Genomic DNA, 20189 nt, shown 5'->3' with positions numbered 1-20189 from the left:
CCAACCTAGTAGTTAGCAACTTAACTGAATAAAATTACTCTTTTGGCCTGATCATTGTTTATTTAGAAGGTCATAGCAAAACTTTTGTTTCACAAACTATTTTTCTTCCCTTATTTTTGTCCCAGGGCTTCATTACGTTTCTCCAAAATTTGGATATTAGAAATGAAAGATAGATAATTTCTATCTCTTGTGGAATATGTAATTTAGTTGGTACTATACAAGGAATATGTATAATTTGCTGAAACAAAATATATCAGCATAAATCGTTTAGAAGTCAGGTGCATTCTGTATACGCAAAAATATATCACAACTTTTTGTATTCTCTAGGGGTGTCCATCAACTATGAAATCACTGAATGCATTGATACTATTTTGCTCTAAGAAATTAAGAAATACGATTTCAGAGAAACCTTAAACGCCTTGTATGAATTGATACAGAGTAAAGTGAGAAGAACCAGGAGAATAATTTCTATGATAGCAACAACATTGTATGGCAAACAACTTTGAAGTTGTTTTTTAAAAGCTGAACTTTAAAAACTCTAATTCTTAATGACTTAACAGTCTCTAAGCATCTTTGTTAAGGTGTGATACCTCCCAGCAGAGAGGAGATGAACTCAAGGGGCAGGCAGAGAGAACTGACCCAACTAGTGTGAGAATTTGTCTGTCTTGCCAATGCATATTTGTCTCAGGGGTTTGATTTTCCCTTTATTTCCCTTAATGGTGGGAAGGAAAGAAAGTAAATTATTATGAATTGAAATTTTAAGAAATCAATGTCAGGATATCATGAAGATATATCATGAAGGATATCATCAGTTGATTGGGTTTTCCTAAAATGTTTTATTGAGACCTGATTTAAACATGACAATCATTTCCTGAGGTGTCACCCCTTCCTCATACCAAACTGCTTTTGTACTTTAAAAAAAAAATAGCTAAGCAAAGCTGACCAAGAAAATGATCCAGTCTAATAGTACATCTGTCCTTTTGCTCCCTACCAGGAGGATGGAAATCTATTTCATCATCTATTCTTGATCTATTCAGCCAAGATTAGTCCTTGCAGTTCCTTTGAGTTGAGCGGCCTTTTGTGATTATTTTCATTTATAACATTATAGTCATGGTGAATATGATTCTTCTGTTTCCAGTTTCTTCACCCTATATCTGTTCATACAGATCTTCCCATTTTTTTTAGAAGTTCTCATGTCTGGCATTTCTTAAAGTGTAGGAGTGTCATGATTTCCTTTTGCAGTTCAGCCATTCTCTAGAGACTAGGAAGATTGCAGGTAAATTGTGTGTGTGTGTGTGAAATAAATAAATTTTTAAAAATAGAGAATAGGTAGGTAGATATCTATTACCTTTGTGTAATTTTGTGGCTCTATTTCCACATTCAGAAGATAGAGATATATATCTGACTCATGTTTGCTCTACTTGCCAGAAACCTTACCAAAGTGATCTGTCAAAACTAGATTTTTTTAAGCTTAGAAGCTATTCCCCCAGAGCCTCATAACCTTTCAGTTGCTACAGATTAAGGTGTGTATCTGATTTAGTTTCAGGACAGCATAAGAAAGATGTCATCCTAGTGTGCTGTCCCATCATTCTGGAGTCTTCACATGCCATGCCTATGCCCAGCCTCATCCTCTATTGCAGGTGCACCACCTGGCCCATTACTGTCTCCTTCTTGACCCTCTTAGATAGAAATCTGAGCTTTTCTGCTGTATCTGAAGTGAGAAGGCTATCCCAGGAGGCAAGAAGGTTCTCCCAGGAGGCATTTGAGCAGCATGTTCTTTTCTTGACTGGCATTTCCATGTTTTTTCTGCCTGTATCTTTTCTGCAGAGCACAGATGGAGCCTGGTTCTGCAGTAGGCGCACTCTGTGCTCAGAGCATTGGTGAGCCTGGCACACAGATGACCCTGAAGACCTTCCACTTTGCAGGGGTTGCCTCCATGAACATCACTCTAGGAGTGCCCCGTATCAAAGAAATCATCAATGCTTCCAAAGCCATCAGGTGCTTCATTTGTTTCTTTGCTTCCTTAGTGTACGATCTGACTCAACGGGAAAGTCTGAATTTATGTATCTTCATCCCTAGTTTTCACAAGAGAGCCTGAGAGACCTCAGAGGCCCCAAGAATGTGAATAAATGACACTGCTGGAGGGGACAGTCTATCAGGAATCCCCTGGAGCCCTTTAAAATGCTACCTTATCTTGACCAAAGACACATGTAAAACCCAGTGGAATTGTGCATCAGATATGGGAGGGGATTGGGGAGAGGGAAGGGAAGGGAAAGAACATGTTTTTTGTAATCCTGGAAAAATGCTCTAAATCAATTAAACAAAAATTTTAAAATAAAATAAAATGCTACCTTACCCTTAAGGTGGTACCTGGGTGTGACCAATCTTCTTGTTGGTGAACACAGGATCTAGGGCCTAGGCTGTCACCCTCACTCCTGGCTCTCCCGCTTCGTTGGTCTGGAAGCAGGCCTGACTTCTAATCCCTCCTCAGACACCTGCTAGTTGGACACTGACCCTCCTGGGCTTTCATAAAATGAACAGTTTTCCTCCACAATCCCTAAGGGCCTTTTAAATCTTCAGTCTTGTGATTATCTGATTATTTTTCAGTTGCCTTTGTGTCAAAATGCAGTTTAAAAAATGTGAGTTGCCAGCTGGAGAAGAGGTCCTCAAGGGAGCCTCCTTTTCCAGAGGAAGTCTTTTGGTTTTGCTTCACTTAATACCCACTGAAAAAGTGGCAGATGTGAGCACTGGTCCTTATCTACTGGTGCAAGAATTCCTCAAGGCCCCTGGCCAGGTGAGAGGTAGGGAAGGATCACCAAGATAGATGCCTTCCAGCCAGGGCTGCAGAATAGCGCCAGGCACTCCCATTTACTCCCATCCTTACTTACATCCTTACCCCTAGCCTGGTGCAGCCACTGACAGAGTCCTGCCTGAGCTGTAAGTGCAAGTCCCTGTGCTATGTAGAAGGAATCAGGTCTTTTCGGTCTTACCTACCTAGTTTGACTTGTGGAGGCTGGGGCACACTGCCCTTGAAAATAACAAGCATAGAAAGCAAAGCCCGTTTTTTTCTTAATAACTGAATGATATTTTTCCGTTTTTACTATAGCACTCCAATCATCACAGCCCAACTAGACCAGGATGATGATGCTGACTATGCCCGGCTTGTAAAAGGACGAATTGAGAAAACTCTCTTGGGAGAGGTAGGAAGAAATTCTCCATTGCACTGATCCATTTCTACAAGGAGTCTAAGAGCCATTGCAATTAATTTACTGTTCTGTGGCCTTCACCCTAATGTATTGCCTAAAAAAGCAACTAGGATATATAATAAATAACCCTTAGTAATTAAAGATGTTAACATGTAACTTTTTGATGCCGCAGATTTCTGAATACATCGAAGAAGTATTTCTTCCTGATGATTGTTTTATTCTTGTCAAGCTGTCATTGGAACGAATTAGACTTCTGAGACTAGAAGTAAGTCTTTCCTCATGAAGCTCTGAATGAGTAAGTACTTTCTGGGATTTAAGGCAAAGACAAGAACTAGATGGACCCTCAGGAGGTTCTTTTCCACTAATTGAACATAGTCCAAGTCCAAGAAGGTACAGGATCATATCGGGAAGGAGAGAGTGCCAACTCTGGGGGACCTGGACCTGGTGAAGGAAGTGGCTCTGATCTAAGCCCTGAAAGAGGCAAAGTTCTGTGAAGCAAGGCTGAAGAGGACCTGTTTTCCAGGCCTGGAGGACCTTCAGGGATAAGATAGAAGCATGCAGTTAAGAAATTGGCTAAGAGGTAGGGTAGGTGAAAGGGAGTAAGAGTAAAGTGCTCTGGAATCAAGAAACAGATAGAAATCCTGCCTAAGAGACAGCTAAATGGTACACTGGGTGGATCACTAGATTTGGATTCAGAAAGACTAAATCTAGTCTTAGACAATGCTTGTGTGACCTTGGGCAAGTCATTAAACCTCAGTTTGCCAAAATGTAAAAGAAAATAACAATATCTCTCATGATTGTGAGGACCAAATGAGGTAATCTATAAAGCACTGAGCACAGTACCTGGCACATAGTGGGCACCTAATAAGTCCTTGTTTCCTTCCTCCCTCCCCTCTCTTCTTCCCTCCTATCCTCCCTTAGACTTTCTAGTCATGTGTCCCAGAGCAAGTCAGAGCCTCAGCTTCCTCATCTATAAAATGAAAATATCCTTAGACTGCCTGCCTCACCTATACAGTTGTGAGCCTTTTATTTCTTTAGGTTAGCATATTAATATTTTAGCCTAAGTCCTGCTTATGATAAATGAGAATAAAAATTAATTTGATCTGTATAAATCAGAAGACAGGTTTAGTCAGCAGGACATAGGCTAAAATTGTGGACATCTTTGCTTCTGATGAAATGGATACTCTATTTCCATTCTCTTATTCTAAAAATGTGTTCTGAAAGTGGTGAACTGATGTTGCTGGTGATGAAGGAGGAATTAATTTTATGCTGTAGACTTCCTTATGCCAGTAGGATTCTGACTTACCTTTCCTTGGAAGTGCCTTCCATTTCTCATTCTCATCTGGTTCAAATCCTTCTCAATTTGGTCAGTAGGCCTCTGGGTCACTCTATCCTTTCTCAAAGAATTCATTATGTGATTCAGTCTTTTAGCCCCTGCTTCCATACTTAAGGCATAAAGAGATATGCTGATATGCTTTCAGATATACTGTGCTCCCTTGTGGCCTACCTTTCGTTCTAACTCATTAACTCACAGAAGTGGTCAGATCTTAACATCTTGCCATCATCACTAATTGTTTTTCTTCCATAATTCCATAATTTTGAACTCAGAAATCCCTCTCTCATTCATCTCATAGCATCAGTCACAGAATCAGACCCAGAAGAGACTTTTAAGATCTCTTAGCCCTGAAATCCCAGATCTAGTCTCTATGTGCTTTTAAGACTCCCAGATCCACTGCTTTTACGGTGAAGAAACTTGGAGGTTAGGATTGGCCTATAGGTTATAAATATCAAGGGAAGAATTCACACCCAGACCTCTGATCTTGTGTTCTTCTCATCACATCACTCTGCCATCCCATTTGGGGAGAACATTTGTTCTTTTAATTTTAGCAGTATTTTTCTCAATAATAATAATGTCTCCTTCTGCCTCATTCCTCCCTCCAAAACTTGATGAAGAAACTCAGTTTCTTCATCAACTCCTGTTCTCCCATTCTTTCACTTCTGCCATGCTCTAGCTTCAGTTTCTTTTCTTCACTCTTTTGACCCTGGTTTACCAGATCAGTTATGTGTAGTCCTTCTCTCCTGAAATTTTTGTACCCTTGTTCTGGTATCTTTCTCATTTTTTTTGCCAGGCTCTGCTGGAAGAAGTCACATCACTCTGCTGCTAGATACACTACAAATCTATGTTATTGAATCTCAAATGGGTCCTCACTACCATGTGGAAAACTTAATTTTTCATTGATTAACTCCATCTCCTCCCCTCAAAAGCTATTTCAGATCTTTTTTGAGTCTCCCAATACCTTCCTTACCCTTTCTTTCTCAGCAGATCTGCTTTACTGAGGAAAAAAAAAGTCCTCTTCCATACTATTCTTCATCTCTACAAAACCCCTTGGTACCTTTATTCACCTCTTCTTTACTTCTCAATCTGAGGAAGGAAGAAATGGGCCTTTTCCTTCCCTTCCACTACTTATAACTCCCTTCTCACCTTCTCCAAAAGTTTGACCTTATGACTATTTCCCATCAGCCCTCATCTTCAGTCTCCCCTTCATTCCCTGTTTTCTCCACTACTCACAAATACTCAGATCTCCTCCATCCTTAAATCTTCACTGGCCTTCCGCCTCTTCAGGCTTTCATCCAACATTTCTCTTTTCACTATCCAGCTATTAGAAAGGAAGCCCTAGCTGTCCTTGCTGCCTGCCTTTCCTTACCTCCTATCCATTTCTTTCAAATTGGACATGTTGCTCTATCTTTGCCCAAGGTAGTAGCAAAATCTTACCAGCTCAGCCCAAGGGCGTCTTGTCAGTTCTCAACCTCCTTGATTGCTCTAGTTTCTGATTCTTTGGCCATCCTTCTTGGGCACTTTCTTCCTTTGGCATCCATTACACCTTCTCAGAGAAGATAAGGGAAGGAATAGTAAAGGAAGACCTAGGGATAGGGAGGGAGCAGCGATAAAGAACATTCTCTTATTCTCAATCTCCTTCATTTGAATTATCCTCTGCCCATTTACTTCTCTTCCTGTGGGTATGGCTTAGCTCCCAATTGGGTCTTTTGTCTTCTCTCTTGAGATCTTCTCAACTCCCTTGGATTCAAGTAAGTTGTTTATGCAGATGACTTCTGGCCTTGATCTCTCTAGAATTCGATTCATATATCAGCTGCCCAGTAAATGTATCTCCTATATGTCCTCTAGCCATTTAGATTCAGCTTGAATAAAACTAATTAACAGGGATTTACAAATAAAAGTACCAGGCAGTGTGCTGATGCAAAAACAATGAAACTATCTCTGTTCTCAAGGAGTTTACACCCTAATGGGAGAGACAACCAGCACATATATACACAAGGTACAGTTAAAGAAGAAGGCCTCAAGGAAATAGGAAGTTCAAGAAGAAGGGCAGTGCATAAGCCACATCTAAAAGGAAGAGAGGGACTCTGGAAGAAAGAAATCCACAGTCAGCCAGTGCAGAAGGTTGGAGACAAGAGATGAGGGCTTATGTGAGGGACAGGAAGAGGGTTCATTTGGCCAGGTAGCAGAAAGAAGGGAGGATAGTGGAAGGTATGATAAGACTGGAAAGGTAAGATTGGGACCTAGTTTTCTAGGCTTTTAGAGCCTAACGGGAGTTTCTTATATTTTGTCCTAGAGGCAGTAGGGAGCTCTTGGAACCTCCTGAGGAGAAGAATGTCATCATCTTCTCTTCACTTATGGCCAGTTACTTTGGCAGTTGTGTGGAAGATGAACTGGGATAGAGAAAGTCTTGGAGTACTTAGCTTCTCCAATAAACCTCCTCCTACAAATTCTCCCTCTTTCTTTTCAGAGGACTCCCATCTTCCCTATTACCCCTGTTCACAGCTTTAAAGCCATCCTTAAGTCCTTTCCCTATCAGTCAGTTGCCAAGTTATATCTCCTCTGCCTCCCTAGCATCTCCCACATTTGTCTGGCCCCTTCTCTTCACCTATTTAGCAACAACCTTAGTGCAGCTCCTCAACTACTGCAATAACCACAGAACTGCTCTCATTCTAGTCTTAGCCCTCTCCCGTTCATCCCCTTTATAGCCACCCAGAAAAATAAAGGTTGGTCCTGTGACTTCTCTACTCAAGAAACTGTGAGTCACCTCCCACTGCCTGTATACCAAAGTACCAGTTTCTTCTCTTGACATGTGAGACATTTCACATCTTCATTTCCTCCTGTCCCTCTTCTCCAAGTCTGCATTCCAGCCACAGTGAACCACCAGCTATTCTTATGTATTACTCTTCTTCTCCTGCCTTTGGGCTCTGGTCTCAAAAGTCCTGTCTTTCTTTTGGGCTCATAGCAGTCATCACCTCCCCAGCTGTTAATGCTGTCTCCCTCCTTAATTAGCATGGCCCATCACTTAGTTACACAGATATTGTCTCTTGGCCTAAGAATGTTTAGCTTCATGAGGCCAGAGGCAGGCTTGTTTTCATCTTCCTATTCCCAGCACATGACACAGAGTCTTTCTGGGAATAGGAATAGAGACTAGATCTGGGATTTCAGGGCTAAGAGAGAACTCTCCTTGTCACTGCAGGACAGCACCTGCTCCCTAGTTTCTAGTGTTGGAAAGTTACCAAGAGGGTGGTCTGAAGTCACAGCTTTTGGGGCACAGGTGGGATCTGATGCCTCCTAGATTTGCTGACTATGGGGCCATCCCTCAATCTTCTATGCCCCATTAAGTGGTAGATCTTTAATAAATGTTTGGGGAGAAATCCGAGAGCCAGTTATCCAATTTATGACTTATCTAAGCTCCTTGTTTCTTTTCCTCATTTCTTTTTCTGCTTGTCTTGTGGTTTTTCTAAGAGATAGAGCAGGGAGAAGTACAAATCAGCCTAACAGTGTATTTATTAGCAGCTCTGAGATCCTCCACTTAAAAGGGAAGTGGTTGACCTCTTGGGTAAAATGGGGTTTGGAGATATCTCAGCCTTATTTCAAATAACCTATAGTTAACACTAATAATTTTATTGGCTACAATGGGATGCACGAGCTAATGGAATGGAGATCATTTGCAAAGCCACAGCTGCTTCTCTTGGCATGAAAGATGCTGTCAGAACTTTGTTTCTATTCCATTCTCATGTGCTATGTCATAGGTGAATGCTGAAACTGTGCGTTACTCCATTTGCACATCAAAACTTCGCGTAAAGCCTGGAGATGTGGCTGTCCATGGGGAGGCTGTACTCTGTGTTACCCCAAGAGAGAATAGCAAGAGCTCCATGTACTATGTGCTGCAGTTTCTGAAAGAAGATTTGCCAAAGGTGAGACCCCAGCCCTGGGCCCTTCCTGCCTGTCCTGTCTCAGATGTTTTTATGTAAAAGAGCACAAAGGACTCCCTGGTAAGAGACCCAGCTGTTCTCTCTGCCAGACACAGTCTCATCTAGAGACTGAAAAGCATCTCAGCCCTTCTATTCTGTCTGCATGCAGGTTGTGGTACAAGGTATCCCAGAGGTGGCAAGAGCTGTGATACACATTGATGAGCAGAGTGGAAAGGAGAAGTACAAGCTGCTGGTGGAAGGTGACAACCTCAGAGCTGTCATGGCAACTCACGGCGTCCAAGGCACCAAGACAACATCAAATAATACATATGAGGTACACACAGCTAACTCCTCTCATCCTCAGCATGTGGTGGCTTCCCCTTTACTGCCCTAGGAGCCTTGATCAGAGGGTTCTCCACACATGCCATTCACAAAAACTCAGAGATCTTCATCTCTGCCTTCTTGGTTTTGCTGTCTGTGTACCTTCAGTGCTTTAATGGAATGGTGGGTTTATTGTGTAGGTGCAACCTCTGGCCGCTCATATCCCTTCATCATCCTCCCTCTTGTGGACATCATCTTCTAATTTTCCACATACTGTCTGCACTAGTGACTAATATTTACTGGAATTCATCCCCCCCATCAAAAGGCAAAGTGTATATTTTTAAATTGGACCACAATTTGCTCAGACCACTTAATGATCTGATTGCCACTTCATGATAGACTCTTAACATTTAGAGCTGGAGTTTAAGATGGGGCATTGACGAGCTAAACTTTATTCATGAAGGGCAAACAGTGCTGCAGGGCTTAGAAACTCAGTCAGACAAAAGTCATTTTAATAAACTGAGGCTGGTTAACTGTAGGATATAAAACTTAGTTGTAGGCTATAGAAGATATCTTCAAGAGTATGAAAGGCTGTCATGTGAAAGAGGTATCAGAATTCTTCTAGGTCTCCAAAGGTTGAACCAAGCCCCAAATAAGTGGAAATGACAGATAGACCATTGCTCAGTAGGAGGAAGTTTTCTAAAAGTCAAAGCTGGGTAAAAATGGTATGCACAAGACTGTGAAGGTGTGAATTCCCATCACAAGGGGAGGGTCTCCCATGAGCTGAGATGAATCATGCTTTAGAGAGTGTTGGGCTAGAGGACCATTAAGCTCCCTCCCAACTCTTGTATTCTAACTCTGTGACTTCTTTTGTTTTCTTCTGTGACTTATTCTAAAGGAAGAACATGAGTGGTCATTGTACAGAAATGGGCTCACTGCTTTTCTTCATCTTTGACATTCCTAGGTAGAGAAAACTCTGGGCATTGAAGCTGCACGATCTACTATTATTAATGAAATCCAGTACACAATGGTCAACCATGGTATGAGCATTGATAGGAGACACGTCATGCTGCTTTCAGATTTAATGACCTACAAGGTTTGTAAGGAAGGTCTTTTTCAATTGGCAGAGGGCAGATAGGGGTTTCACTTCTGAAAATATTGGGTCAAATTGACCTTAAAGCAAAAATATTGTCAGTGAATTCTTGGTGTAAAAATCATGATCTCTTTTGATAGAAAACCTCTCTCTCTCTGTCTCTCTCTCTGTCTCTGTCTCTGTCTGTCTCTGTCTCTGTCTCTCTCTCTCTCTCTCTCTCTCTCTCTCTCTCTCTCCCTCCCTCTCCCTCTCTCCCTCTCTCCCTTTTCCCCCTTTCTCCCTTAATTTCCTTCTCTCTATATTAATTAAAATCTCCATAATTCCCAGCTGACTTGGGTATTTTATTATTTGGGAAGCATCTCTGGCAACCAATTATTTAGATTTAAGTCAAAACACTAAATTTATCTTTACACTTTGCAGAAGAATCTGCCCTGAAAACTTGTCATAACTGCTCACATTTCTTTTCAGTTGGGATAACGAACTTAATCATTGGTATCTATCATTAAAGATTTTTTTTCAACGTTAGAAACTTTAGACTGATGTGTAGTAGGAAAAGACATCTTAGATTGAGACTATAAATTTGTTTCCAAGTTACTCCTGACTGACCATCTGCTGTTGGAGCAAGTAATGAAGAGAAGGTTTGTTATTGAGTGTTTGTGTATTTTGAAAATCCCAGAGCTCTAATTTCCACTTCCTCTCCTATAGGGTGAAGTTCTGGGCATTACTAGATTTGGCCTGGCCAAAATGAAGGAAAGTGTGCTTATGCTTGCTTCCTTTGAAAAGACTGCTGACCATCTCTTTGATGCCGCCTACTTTGGGCAGAAGGATTCTGTGTGCGGTAGGTATTTAAGAAGTGCCATTAGGTGCTTTTCTTTTTAATGTTCTTTACAACCCTTTTCAGTCATTGTGGAGGTTTGGGAGGGAGGACACTGTTATAAAATCAGAGCCACGGACCATATAATTAGAGTTGGAGGGTCTTTTGGGCTCCTAAAGCCCAATTGGTTCCTCTTCCTGTATGTCTTTGAAAATCTGTGGAGTTATTAAAAAATTATTGATTGAAAAGTTTTTGGGGTCTATGCTCCAACAGAACTGAGGCCAAACTGAAAAGAATTCAGGCAGTGGATTATAGGAACTTCTGTGACTCTTAAATTACAACCCAGCAGATATAGCAGATATAGACTAAATGAACATCCTAGTACAGACATCAACAACATGGAAATAGGTTCTGTTCAAGGACACATGTAATGCCCAGTGGAATTGCACATTGGCTCTGGGAAGGGCAGAGGGGAGGGGAGGGAGGGAAAGAATATGATTCTTGTAACCAAGGAATAATGTTCTAAATTGACTAAATAAAATTTAAAAAAAATTACAACCCAGCACAGTCATATTGGACTAACACTGTGATTTTCCTGAGACAGCGATTTGGGGGGATGTTGTGAGGAAAAGAAAAAGGAGAGAGACTAAGAGAGAACCCTTCTGCACATCTGTGGATTTTGTTGTCTATTTTGTTTTCTAATTAAACCAAAGATCATCAAGTCGGATTAATGTTCATGTTTCCTCCTTTGTTACAGCTGCTTAGCTAAATGTTATTGCTGTCAGTAAAATAGCCAGATGCCAAAGTAGGGTCACTACTTTAAAAAGACAAAAGTGAGACAGAATGCCAAACATTTTCCCTGCATAGAGGCTTTGTTACTAAAAAATGATAATACACAAGTCAACTCCCAGATTCCAGGGTTGGAATGAACGAAGACTTAATATCTTGTTGAAAATATTAGGTTTATACCAAATCAGAGCCTACTTCCTGCTGGAAATCATGGCTTGTTTTATGGCATCAGTTATGTCCTGTTGGGGAGCAATGAGCCACCAAGAGATTGGACGTGCCCACCTTAGTACCCCCAAGGCAAGTGGGAAAGCTAAGGCAAGTCACTGATAGGATACTGTATTTGAGATGGTCAGTCCATTTTTCACAGTCTGTGATTGCCTTTAATCCTTCTTACCCTTTAGAATTCAAAAGAGCACTCCTCTCTGGTCCTGTGCCACTACCAAAGAGCTTAACATTCCACCTTGAGGACCAAGTGCCACATGTACATAAATTATTAGATATATGATAATTTCAGATGAAACAACACTTAACTCAGGAAACCAGGAAAATCTTTTGAGGAAGTGGGCACATGAACTGAGCCTTAAAAGAACCTGGTAGTTGTATAGATTGAGGTGAGGAGGCCAAACCTTCTAGCTCTGTGGAGGTAGGAGATGGAATGCCAAGTCCATGAAGTAGCATGTAGGCTACCTGGCCTGGACCATAGAACACTGAATGGAATAGCCAGGGTGTAAGTCAGCCCAGAAGGATTGGTTTCAGTGGTACCAAGTGGTGAAAAGCTTTAACATTTAAGTCGATGAGTCTGTCTCTTATCCTAGATGCAGTAGGAGACCACTCCAAGTTAACAGAAGACAGGGTTCTGCTTGTGTTTTAGGAAGATGCTTTGGGCAGCTTTGTGAGGTCTGGATAAGGGAAGTGAGAGTGCATGAGCTGGGATTCCAAGGCAGAAGGTTTTTGCAATGGACCAAGGGAGAGGATTAGAACACTCTCAGTACAGCCTTAATCAAGGGATATAAGGGAATGACATGAGGTAGACTGTGGAGGTAGAATCAACAAAACTTATTGGATATCAGGAGAAGAAAGAGCAAAGGATGACTGACATTGTGGAGTCTTAACAAAAGCAAAGAAGTTGGAGGGAGAAAGAAAGTGAATTCATGTTTTGGACACATCAGGTTTGAGAGGTCTATAGGACATCCAGAAGAAGGTAATTGTGTGGCTGGGGTTTGGCCAAAAGACAAGCTAAAATCAGTCGTCTGCATAGAGATCTGTCATTGAACCCATGTAAACTGATGAGCAACTTGGAAAGAGGGTGAGGAGAAAAGAGTTCAGCTTAGGGTCTCCGGGAAGGATCACTGCTGGAGCAACTGAGCACAGGTGACTTGAGAGGGAAGCAGTCAAGCAAGAAAAGAGGAAATCCAGTAGAGAGCAGTGTCCAGAAAATGCAGGGAGTAGAGAGCATCTAGGAGCAGTCAGTATTGTTGAAAGATCCTGAAAGTCCAAGAAGGCTAAGAAAAGGTCATTGGATTTAGCAATTAAGAGAGTATTTATATTGAAGAGAGCTGTTTCAGTTGAGTGATGAGAGCCAGGAAACCATATTGTATCATTTCTTCACATCCAAGTCCCCATTAAGTGAGTGATGAATTTCCCTGGTATGGTCACATGTATTCAAATATAATTATGGCAGAAGTGGTAACTAATTCCAACCCTTTGGAAATATGCAATATAAAGTCTAATTAATCATGCAATCACTTCCAAGAAATTCACTATTCGTGCTAATAAAGAGCTTGGCAGTGAAAGAAAAAGGAAGGGTAGAGGGACCTGGGCTTGCATACAGGCAGCAGGAAAGGAGCTAGTAAATAGGGACTGGGGACCAGTAAGTAGAGAGGCAGCTCCCAGGGGGGGATGAAGAAGGATGGGATCAAGGACACAAGTATGGGGACTGACTTTAGCAAGGAGAAAGTTCCACTACTTCATCACAACCAGAAGCAAAAGAGAAAAGAATGGGGTCCTTAGTATAGATTTCAGAATTCATAGCCTTTTCTGAGGAAATCTTAAAAGAGCTTGTTTAGAGGAAGGAGGAAACAGGAATGAGAAGCAAAGAGGGAAAAGATGGGAGAGAGAAGGAAAGGAGAGATGAAAGGGATGCTGACAGCAGTCCTCCTGGCATCTGGACCAGGATGTGGAAGGCCAGAGATAGAAGTGAAAGGCATTCCTGGGCTGTTGGCCAAAGGGTCCATTGTCCCTAATCCTTGATCTCTGCCCCTGATTGTAGCCCTCTGACCTTTTGCCTTGACAAAAGCACAATCTCACCCTCCCAAAGTAGAGGCCAGAACCTAATCGATTTATAAGTCTAGAAGCCACAAGGAATTGTCTTCCTAAATCAGCCATTCTTGGAGAAGCAGCACTCTCTTCTCTCAGCCCCTTCCTTCTTTCCTTCCTCCCTCATGAGTTTCTCATTTCACCTGTGTATGTTAGATGCACAGGTGCTGATCATAGTCTTTATTTTTTGTGAACCAGACTTGTCTTTTCTTTGGTGGATGCAGAAACTCCTTCAATCAACACTAATCAGCAAATGCTTCGCAATTTGTAGTCTTAGAGAGATCAGCCATTTTGCCCAGGGTCTCATGGCCAGCCAGTACCAAAGGCTGTCTGTCTCTGAATGCAGTTTTAATTAGGAAAGTGCTCCTTGGGTTTGGCCTAAGGTATTGTGTGTGCTCTTTCTTTAGTAGTAAAGGAGCAGGGCTCAACAGGTCCAAAGTCCATATACTACAAGAACCTTGGGGGTTTACTTCCATCAAAGGATCTGGGTTCAAAGAGCAATGTTCTGCAAGCACATTGTCTTCTGAAAGCATTTATAAGACATTTTTGCTAGCTGAGTTCTCAAAGGCAAAAGCCCCGCTGAATGCCATTGGTCTGGCAGCCCCTCAAGGAGCCATCTAATTTGGACACAGATGGAAGAGCAGAACTTTCTGGTCTGTCTCAGTTGCCAGCAAATATCCAGGTTCATGGGGTAGAACCAAACTGACCCTGAAGGCTCCCACACTCATTTGAGCCCAGGTACATCTTGGAGTAAGAACATAATATTGATAGACTTCCTATGCATACAGAGCAGGAGCAGTGTGGAAGCCCTCCAAAGGACATTGCAAGTAACTGATTCTGTATGGGGAAGACTGAAACACTTCTTGATTCTCTTCTTTATTAGTTTGTTTTCATCACCATCAAAACATCGTGTTGTATCCACTCACTGGGTCATAGATGGAGCCCAGGACAGGAAACAAAAGATGTAGATTCTCCTCTCAGCACTGTCAGTGGTGTACTTGGTAGCGTTAAGCAAGTCATTGACAATCTTGGCTTCAGCTTTCTAATCTCTGGTGGTGACTTTTGAATCCCGTTCCAGATCTACTATCCTCTTATAACAAAGCTCCTGATTTTAGGTAAAAAATGTTTTCATGGAGATTGGTTTATCTCCAACTGACTTTTAGGGTCTAACCTAAAATATCAGGGGTCAGATCCATTGTTGAAAACGTAAATTTGGAAGGCTTTTGAACCTCTACCCTTGTTTGTTTTAGGTGTTTCTGAGTGCATTATCATGGGAATCCCAATGAACATTGGAACTGGACTCTTCAAGCTGCTGCATAAAGCCGACAGGGACCCAAACCCTCCCAGAAGGCCACTCATCTTCGATACAAATGAATTTCATATTCCTCTCGTCACATAGCATATGCTAGAGAGTGGAGCAGAGACAGTCCTGACCTCGAGCTCCCTTTCTGTGCCACCCATATAGAAAGGAAGGAGCTTGGAGGCTGTTGCCATGTTAAGACAGTATTGTCCTCCCCAGAGCCAAGCAGAGAGCTGCCTGATGTCAACAATGACAGGATGTGTGCACTGAGGAGCAGCTCCTCACAGACACTGGATTTCAGCAGATCATTTTGGGGACTTGAAACATGCCAACATTTTTGAGAGCCAATGACCTGGAAACTCACTGCTCTGAAGAACCTGCTCTTTTGAGGTCTCTTTCTTTGGGCATCTCAATGCCTGGTCCTTCCCATCCTAATTCTAGTAGACATTTGCCATAAAGTCTGTAAAGTCTTATTTGAGGACCTGTTAGACATGCCACTTGGTTTTCTTTATGGCAAGCCTCTCCTCTAATGATGTCCATAGTTCTTAGCTCAAAACGTCTTCCTGCTGGTGCTGTAGATGTCAAGTAACCAAAGCAGCCACTGCCAGAGGGACCCTTCTCCAGCCTTTTGTTTCTTTGGATGGAGGGATTTCCCAATGGGATATACTTGGGTAAAAATAATTATTGTTATTTATTTGATTGGTTTCGAGGGTTCAGTTTTTTTTGGAGGGTTTGGTTTTTGAGTACAAGGAACTACAAAACCAGGATTGAAGTAGTACTGGAAAAACTGGTTAAAGAGACTGCAGTATAGGCTCTATAACAGAGCTTGGATTTTCTGGAAACGTGGAGTTGCTCATGGGAACCTTTTGCTGCCCCAGAAGGACCTAGGTTTACTCTTCTCCCCTTCTCCCACTTAGCATTGCCCCTGGCCACAAGGTGTTTTGAGTGACTCCCACTTGAAGCAGATGACCCTTCAGACTCTCAGAAAGGTCTTTGCAGAGTTCAGGACCTTTGGAGGTAGAGACTAGGCCCTTTGGGGGAACTTTTGTGTACCAAGAACAGGAAATCAAGGCACAATAGGTAGACTATTCCCCTGCTGGCTTTCCTGCTCTCCTGAGCTGACTGTAGCACAAGTCAGGAAAATAGGAGGGAAAACTTTGATCCAACCAAGGTGAACCCTTGGAAAGGAAAGGCCAATAGCCTGTTGGCTATTGAGAAGTTGTCCCAAAGAAAGAGGTCTGGGGAAGGGAAAATTCAGAGAAAAAGCACTGGCTTTTTTTTTTTTCTTAAAAAGAAAGTTTCATTTCTTGATATGAAAATGACTAGTTTTATCAAGCTCACAAATTAAATATTATAGGTTAAATTAAATGTTTAAATAGTGAAGTATATGTATACATGTATTATATTTCTCACCATGGAGTTAGACATATCCCTGAAAGTATGCTTATGCCTTTGGATGTATAAACAGAGTTGCTTAGTGGGGACAGGGCAGTTTGGGGGTCACAAAGTCCTAGATCTAAGTCTCACTTTAACACATAATGCTGTATGACAAAGGATGAGTCATCTAACTTTCCAATATCCCCAGGCAACTGCCTATTACTGTAAATGAAAGAATTGCCAAATCTGATTGGGAGAAGGAGCTACCATGTTGGTAGTTTCTCACACTGATAAAATCACCAGTCTAAGCCACCAGAAAGCAGTGTATCTGAACACAGGCAGATGTACATCCATGCATAGACATAGGTGGGTGGTTTGGATGGATGGGGGTGGGGGTGGGGGGGAGCATGCATGGGATTTGGAGACAAGGTCAGGCATCAAATCCTGGCTTTGCCTGTCTAACTTTGAGGGAATCCCATTTCTCTCGGCCTTCACTTCCTCCCCTAAAAAGGAAGGGACTAAACTAGATATTTAGGCCTCCTCGCTCTAAGCCCTGTGATCCTTTGTGAGAGAAGCAGTCTTGCCTTGGAGGGGTTAGAGGGGGCCACCCCAAGAGAGGGAGGCAAGAAAGGGGAGTGGTGACATACCACATTTGGCAGCATCAGGCTTCTTGTGGAGGGGGTGGGGGGTATGTAAATGTACTGTTACAAGAAGTACACATCAGGGCTTTGTACAAATGAAGCAGCAGGGTACCCCAGGAAAACCCATTCTTAATCATCTGCTTAGATTGCTGCACAATGACTGCATAATTGCTAGTGGAGTTTTCAAGGCTTTTGAGGGGGTTTTGTGCCATATATGAAAGAAGGGTAAGTAGCCTGCCATCAAGAGAGGAGACTGGATTTTGCTCCAGGAGACAATGTGTTCTTTGTACAGAATTTGCTCATTAAGACTGGCAAAGAGCCAGAGAGAAGAAGTGAAAAATGGAGATGGCAGCAGCTCAGCCCCTCCCTCCCTAGAACCTTCTGTGCGGGCCCCTCCTTTGTTCTTCCCTGAAGAGATGTGTCTCATACCCCAGAAATATGCCCCAAGGTCCAATGCCCTCCCCATGGCAGGGCCTCAGGACCATCCTTGAAGCCAGAGCTTTGGCCAGGGCTACAGGGCACAGTCTTCCCCATTTTCTCCCATAATCTTTTATGTGAGGGGGAAGGGGCTGAGACCTATCTATGAAATTACTTGATTTGATGTTAAGTATCTTAAAGGTCACAGGCATTTGGATAGGTAAGAAAAATGGAAGACCAAAAGGTCCAGGGAAAATCTAGGGAAGGCCCAAAGAATTGTAGGGTTGAATGGTCAGACCTGAGTATAGTTTGGGGGGGGGGAGGGTATTGTGGGAGGCCTTAAGAAATGCTTAATAAAAATTAAAGAATCATAGAGGTAAGAAGCAGAAGGAATGGATATTTGAAATCATCTTGTCCAGCCTTATTTTTCAGGCAAGGAAAGCCTGTTGATGCTAAATAACATGTGCAAAATGACAGGAAGTAAATGACCACACAAGGTTTTGAAATCCATCCCTTTCAGTCTGAATTTAGTATTCTTTTCACTGTGTACCATGCTAGTTCTGTAGATTCCCATAATTATTTAAAAGTTGAATATATTGAGTTAGCTCTTCCCTACATGCAGCTGAAAAGAAATGGGATTATGAATTCCTAGCATGAGTTGAAATTGTTTCTTGTCAGTGAAATGATCAGATTAAAATTTCTATTACAAAAGTTTTCCCAAATCTGCCATTTCATCCTTTGAACTTTCTCAGAAACTTAGAGGATGACCATCTAGTGTGAATTTTTAACATTCGGCTCAACTATTTTTGTGATTAAGACAACTTTAACCAAGTGTTAGTTTGATTCAAACATTAGCCAGTGGACATTGGATTGGGAGTGACCTGTACCTATTGATCAATCCTGTTCTCAGGAAAAGAAAAGATGCCCATTAATTGTATGCCAATGGTTGATAAAGTGGAGGGAGAATTATTTTGTTGCTGTAAAGAAAATTATAAAAACCAGTCAAAGGTTTCAAATCGGCCAATCTGCTGAGTTTACCTTAGGTCAGTGATGGCAAACCTTTTAGAGACCAAGTACCCAAACTGCAGCCCTCATGCCACATGGGATACTCTGGCCTTACCCCAGACAGGGAAGGGAGGAAGTGTTCCCACTGGGCTGCTGGACAAAGGGGTGGAGAATGGGAGAAATATCTTCAGGTGCACATGGAGAAGGGAAGGAAGCAGTCCCCTCTGGCACACTCCAGCACAAGTGCCATAGGTTTACCAGCATGGCCTTGGTCAACTAGCTGGGGCTGGCAAAAAATGCTTCTAGTTTCTAGGTTAAATATAGAGCTCTCATTTGAGTTCTAGAGGTGTCAGCCTTTACCTTTCCTGTTTGTCCTGTAGAATGAGGAATTTCCAGTAATATATTTCTGTGAATAATAAAGTGACTTTACATTGCAAATCAAGAAAGGTATTTTAATTGGCTACTCAGGATTGAGAGCTGTAAGACTATTATAATTATGATCAATGAATGTAGTCTAGACAGTGATAGAAGCCAGGATATAATATGGAACTCTTAATTTAGAAAATTATTCTTGTTTGCATGCTTTAACACAAAAACAACTAGAAAATAGGGACTGAATGGCATGTAGCCTTCAATCAGCTCCATTCAGAAGACAAGAAATATGGGAATATAATGAGACCCGAGACTCCTTACTAGGGGCTATCACAGTGTTGGTAGCCCTGGCTTCCTCTCCTTTTTTTTTTTTTAAACCCATAACTTCCATCTTAGAATCAGTACTGTGTATTGGTTCCAAAGCAGAAGAGCAATAAGAGCTAGTAAGGGATAGGGTGTTAAATGACTTGCCCAGGGTCACCTAGCTAGGAATTTCTCCCCCTTTCTTGCCCTAAAGCACCACTCTGAATTGAACAAGAAGCCCTAGTTTGAAAAGTCTTTTAATGTCTCCATTCCTCAATTTATCTCATCCATCAAGGCTCAAAAATGCTAAGACTAAATGGACAATCAAACTCAATGATTACAGGCAGACACTTAAAATTCCTTCATCTACAATTGTCCTGAACTATTAACCCAAGACAAGCCTCACAACAACATGTCTACCTATTCTGAAATCAGAAAATTGTGACGTGCTGCAGGGGAGCTTCTCAGTGCATTTTGTGTGCACAGTTTTTTACTTTAAAGTTTTATTTTCTCCCAGATGTGACTATTGTGAAAATTGAGTGGAGCATTTGCTTTTGTGCAACCTTAGGTCAAAATTAAATGTGAATTCTATTTCATGTATTCTATACTGGACCAAATAGTTTTAAATTTCTGGAATTATTTGAAGGAAAAGAAATGCTCTAAATTCCATCTCACATTAAAGTATATTTATTCTTGAGAAGTGATTCTTTATTCAGTCCTTTGCCCTTTCAATATGCTTTCATATGAGTGAATTAAGAGTAATTACTTGTTTTCTTTTAAACTCTACTGCTTTATAAAGTACTGTGGGATTGGAAATGGGGAGAAATCATGTTGAATCTTTGAATATAAATTGTCAGAGTTAAAATGATGATGCTTTGCTTCTATTTCAGGGTTTCTGGGTTTCCATTGATTGTTTCTGACTGAACTTGGCATTTCATGAAGATCATTTTTATTTATGAGTGTCTTCCATTTTTGGTAGCCC

The 20189-nt window shown here is 41.7% G+C and overlaps 1 protein-coding gene across 2 annotated transcripts in view; it reads left to right on the top strand.

Annotated features, from left to right (window-relative positions):
- POLR3A (RNA polymerase III subunit A) overlaps positions 1–19907 on the top strand; it is a 58514-nt gene extending 38607 nt beyond the window's left edge. For both annotated transcript variants that reach the window (XM_001364725.5, XM_007478458.3), the window contains exons 24-31: positions 1828–1998; positions 3107–3200; positions 3379–3471; positions 8298–8462; positions 8629–8793; positions 9745–9876; positions 10579–10711; positions 15043–19907. In XM_001364725.5, the coding sequence (XP_001364762.1) occupies positions 1828–1998; positions 3107–3200; positions 3379–3471; positions 8298–8462; positions 8629–8793; positions 9745–9876; positions 10579–10711; positions 15043–15191 (1102 nt within the window). In that variant the 3' untranslated portion in view covers positions 15192–19907. The remainder of the gene's footprint in view (positions 1–1827; positions 1999–3106; positions 3201–3378; positions 3472–8297; positions 8463–8628; positions 8794–9744; positions 9877–10578; positions 10712–15042) is intronic.
- Positions 19908–20189: the final 282 nt, after the last annotated feature.

This window comes from Monodelphis domestica, chromosome 1, assembly GCF_027887165.1.
Source record: "Monodelphis domestica isolate mMonDom1 chromosome 1, mMonDom1.pri, whole genome shotgun sequence".
NCBI lineage: Eukaryota > Metazoa > Chordata > Mammalia > Didelphimorphia > Didelphidae > Monodelphis > Monodelphis domestica.
The sequence above is the reverse complement of the archived record's forward strand: the minus strand, read 5'-3'. Positions and strand labels throughout refer to the sequence as shown.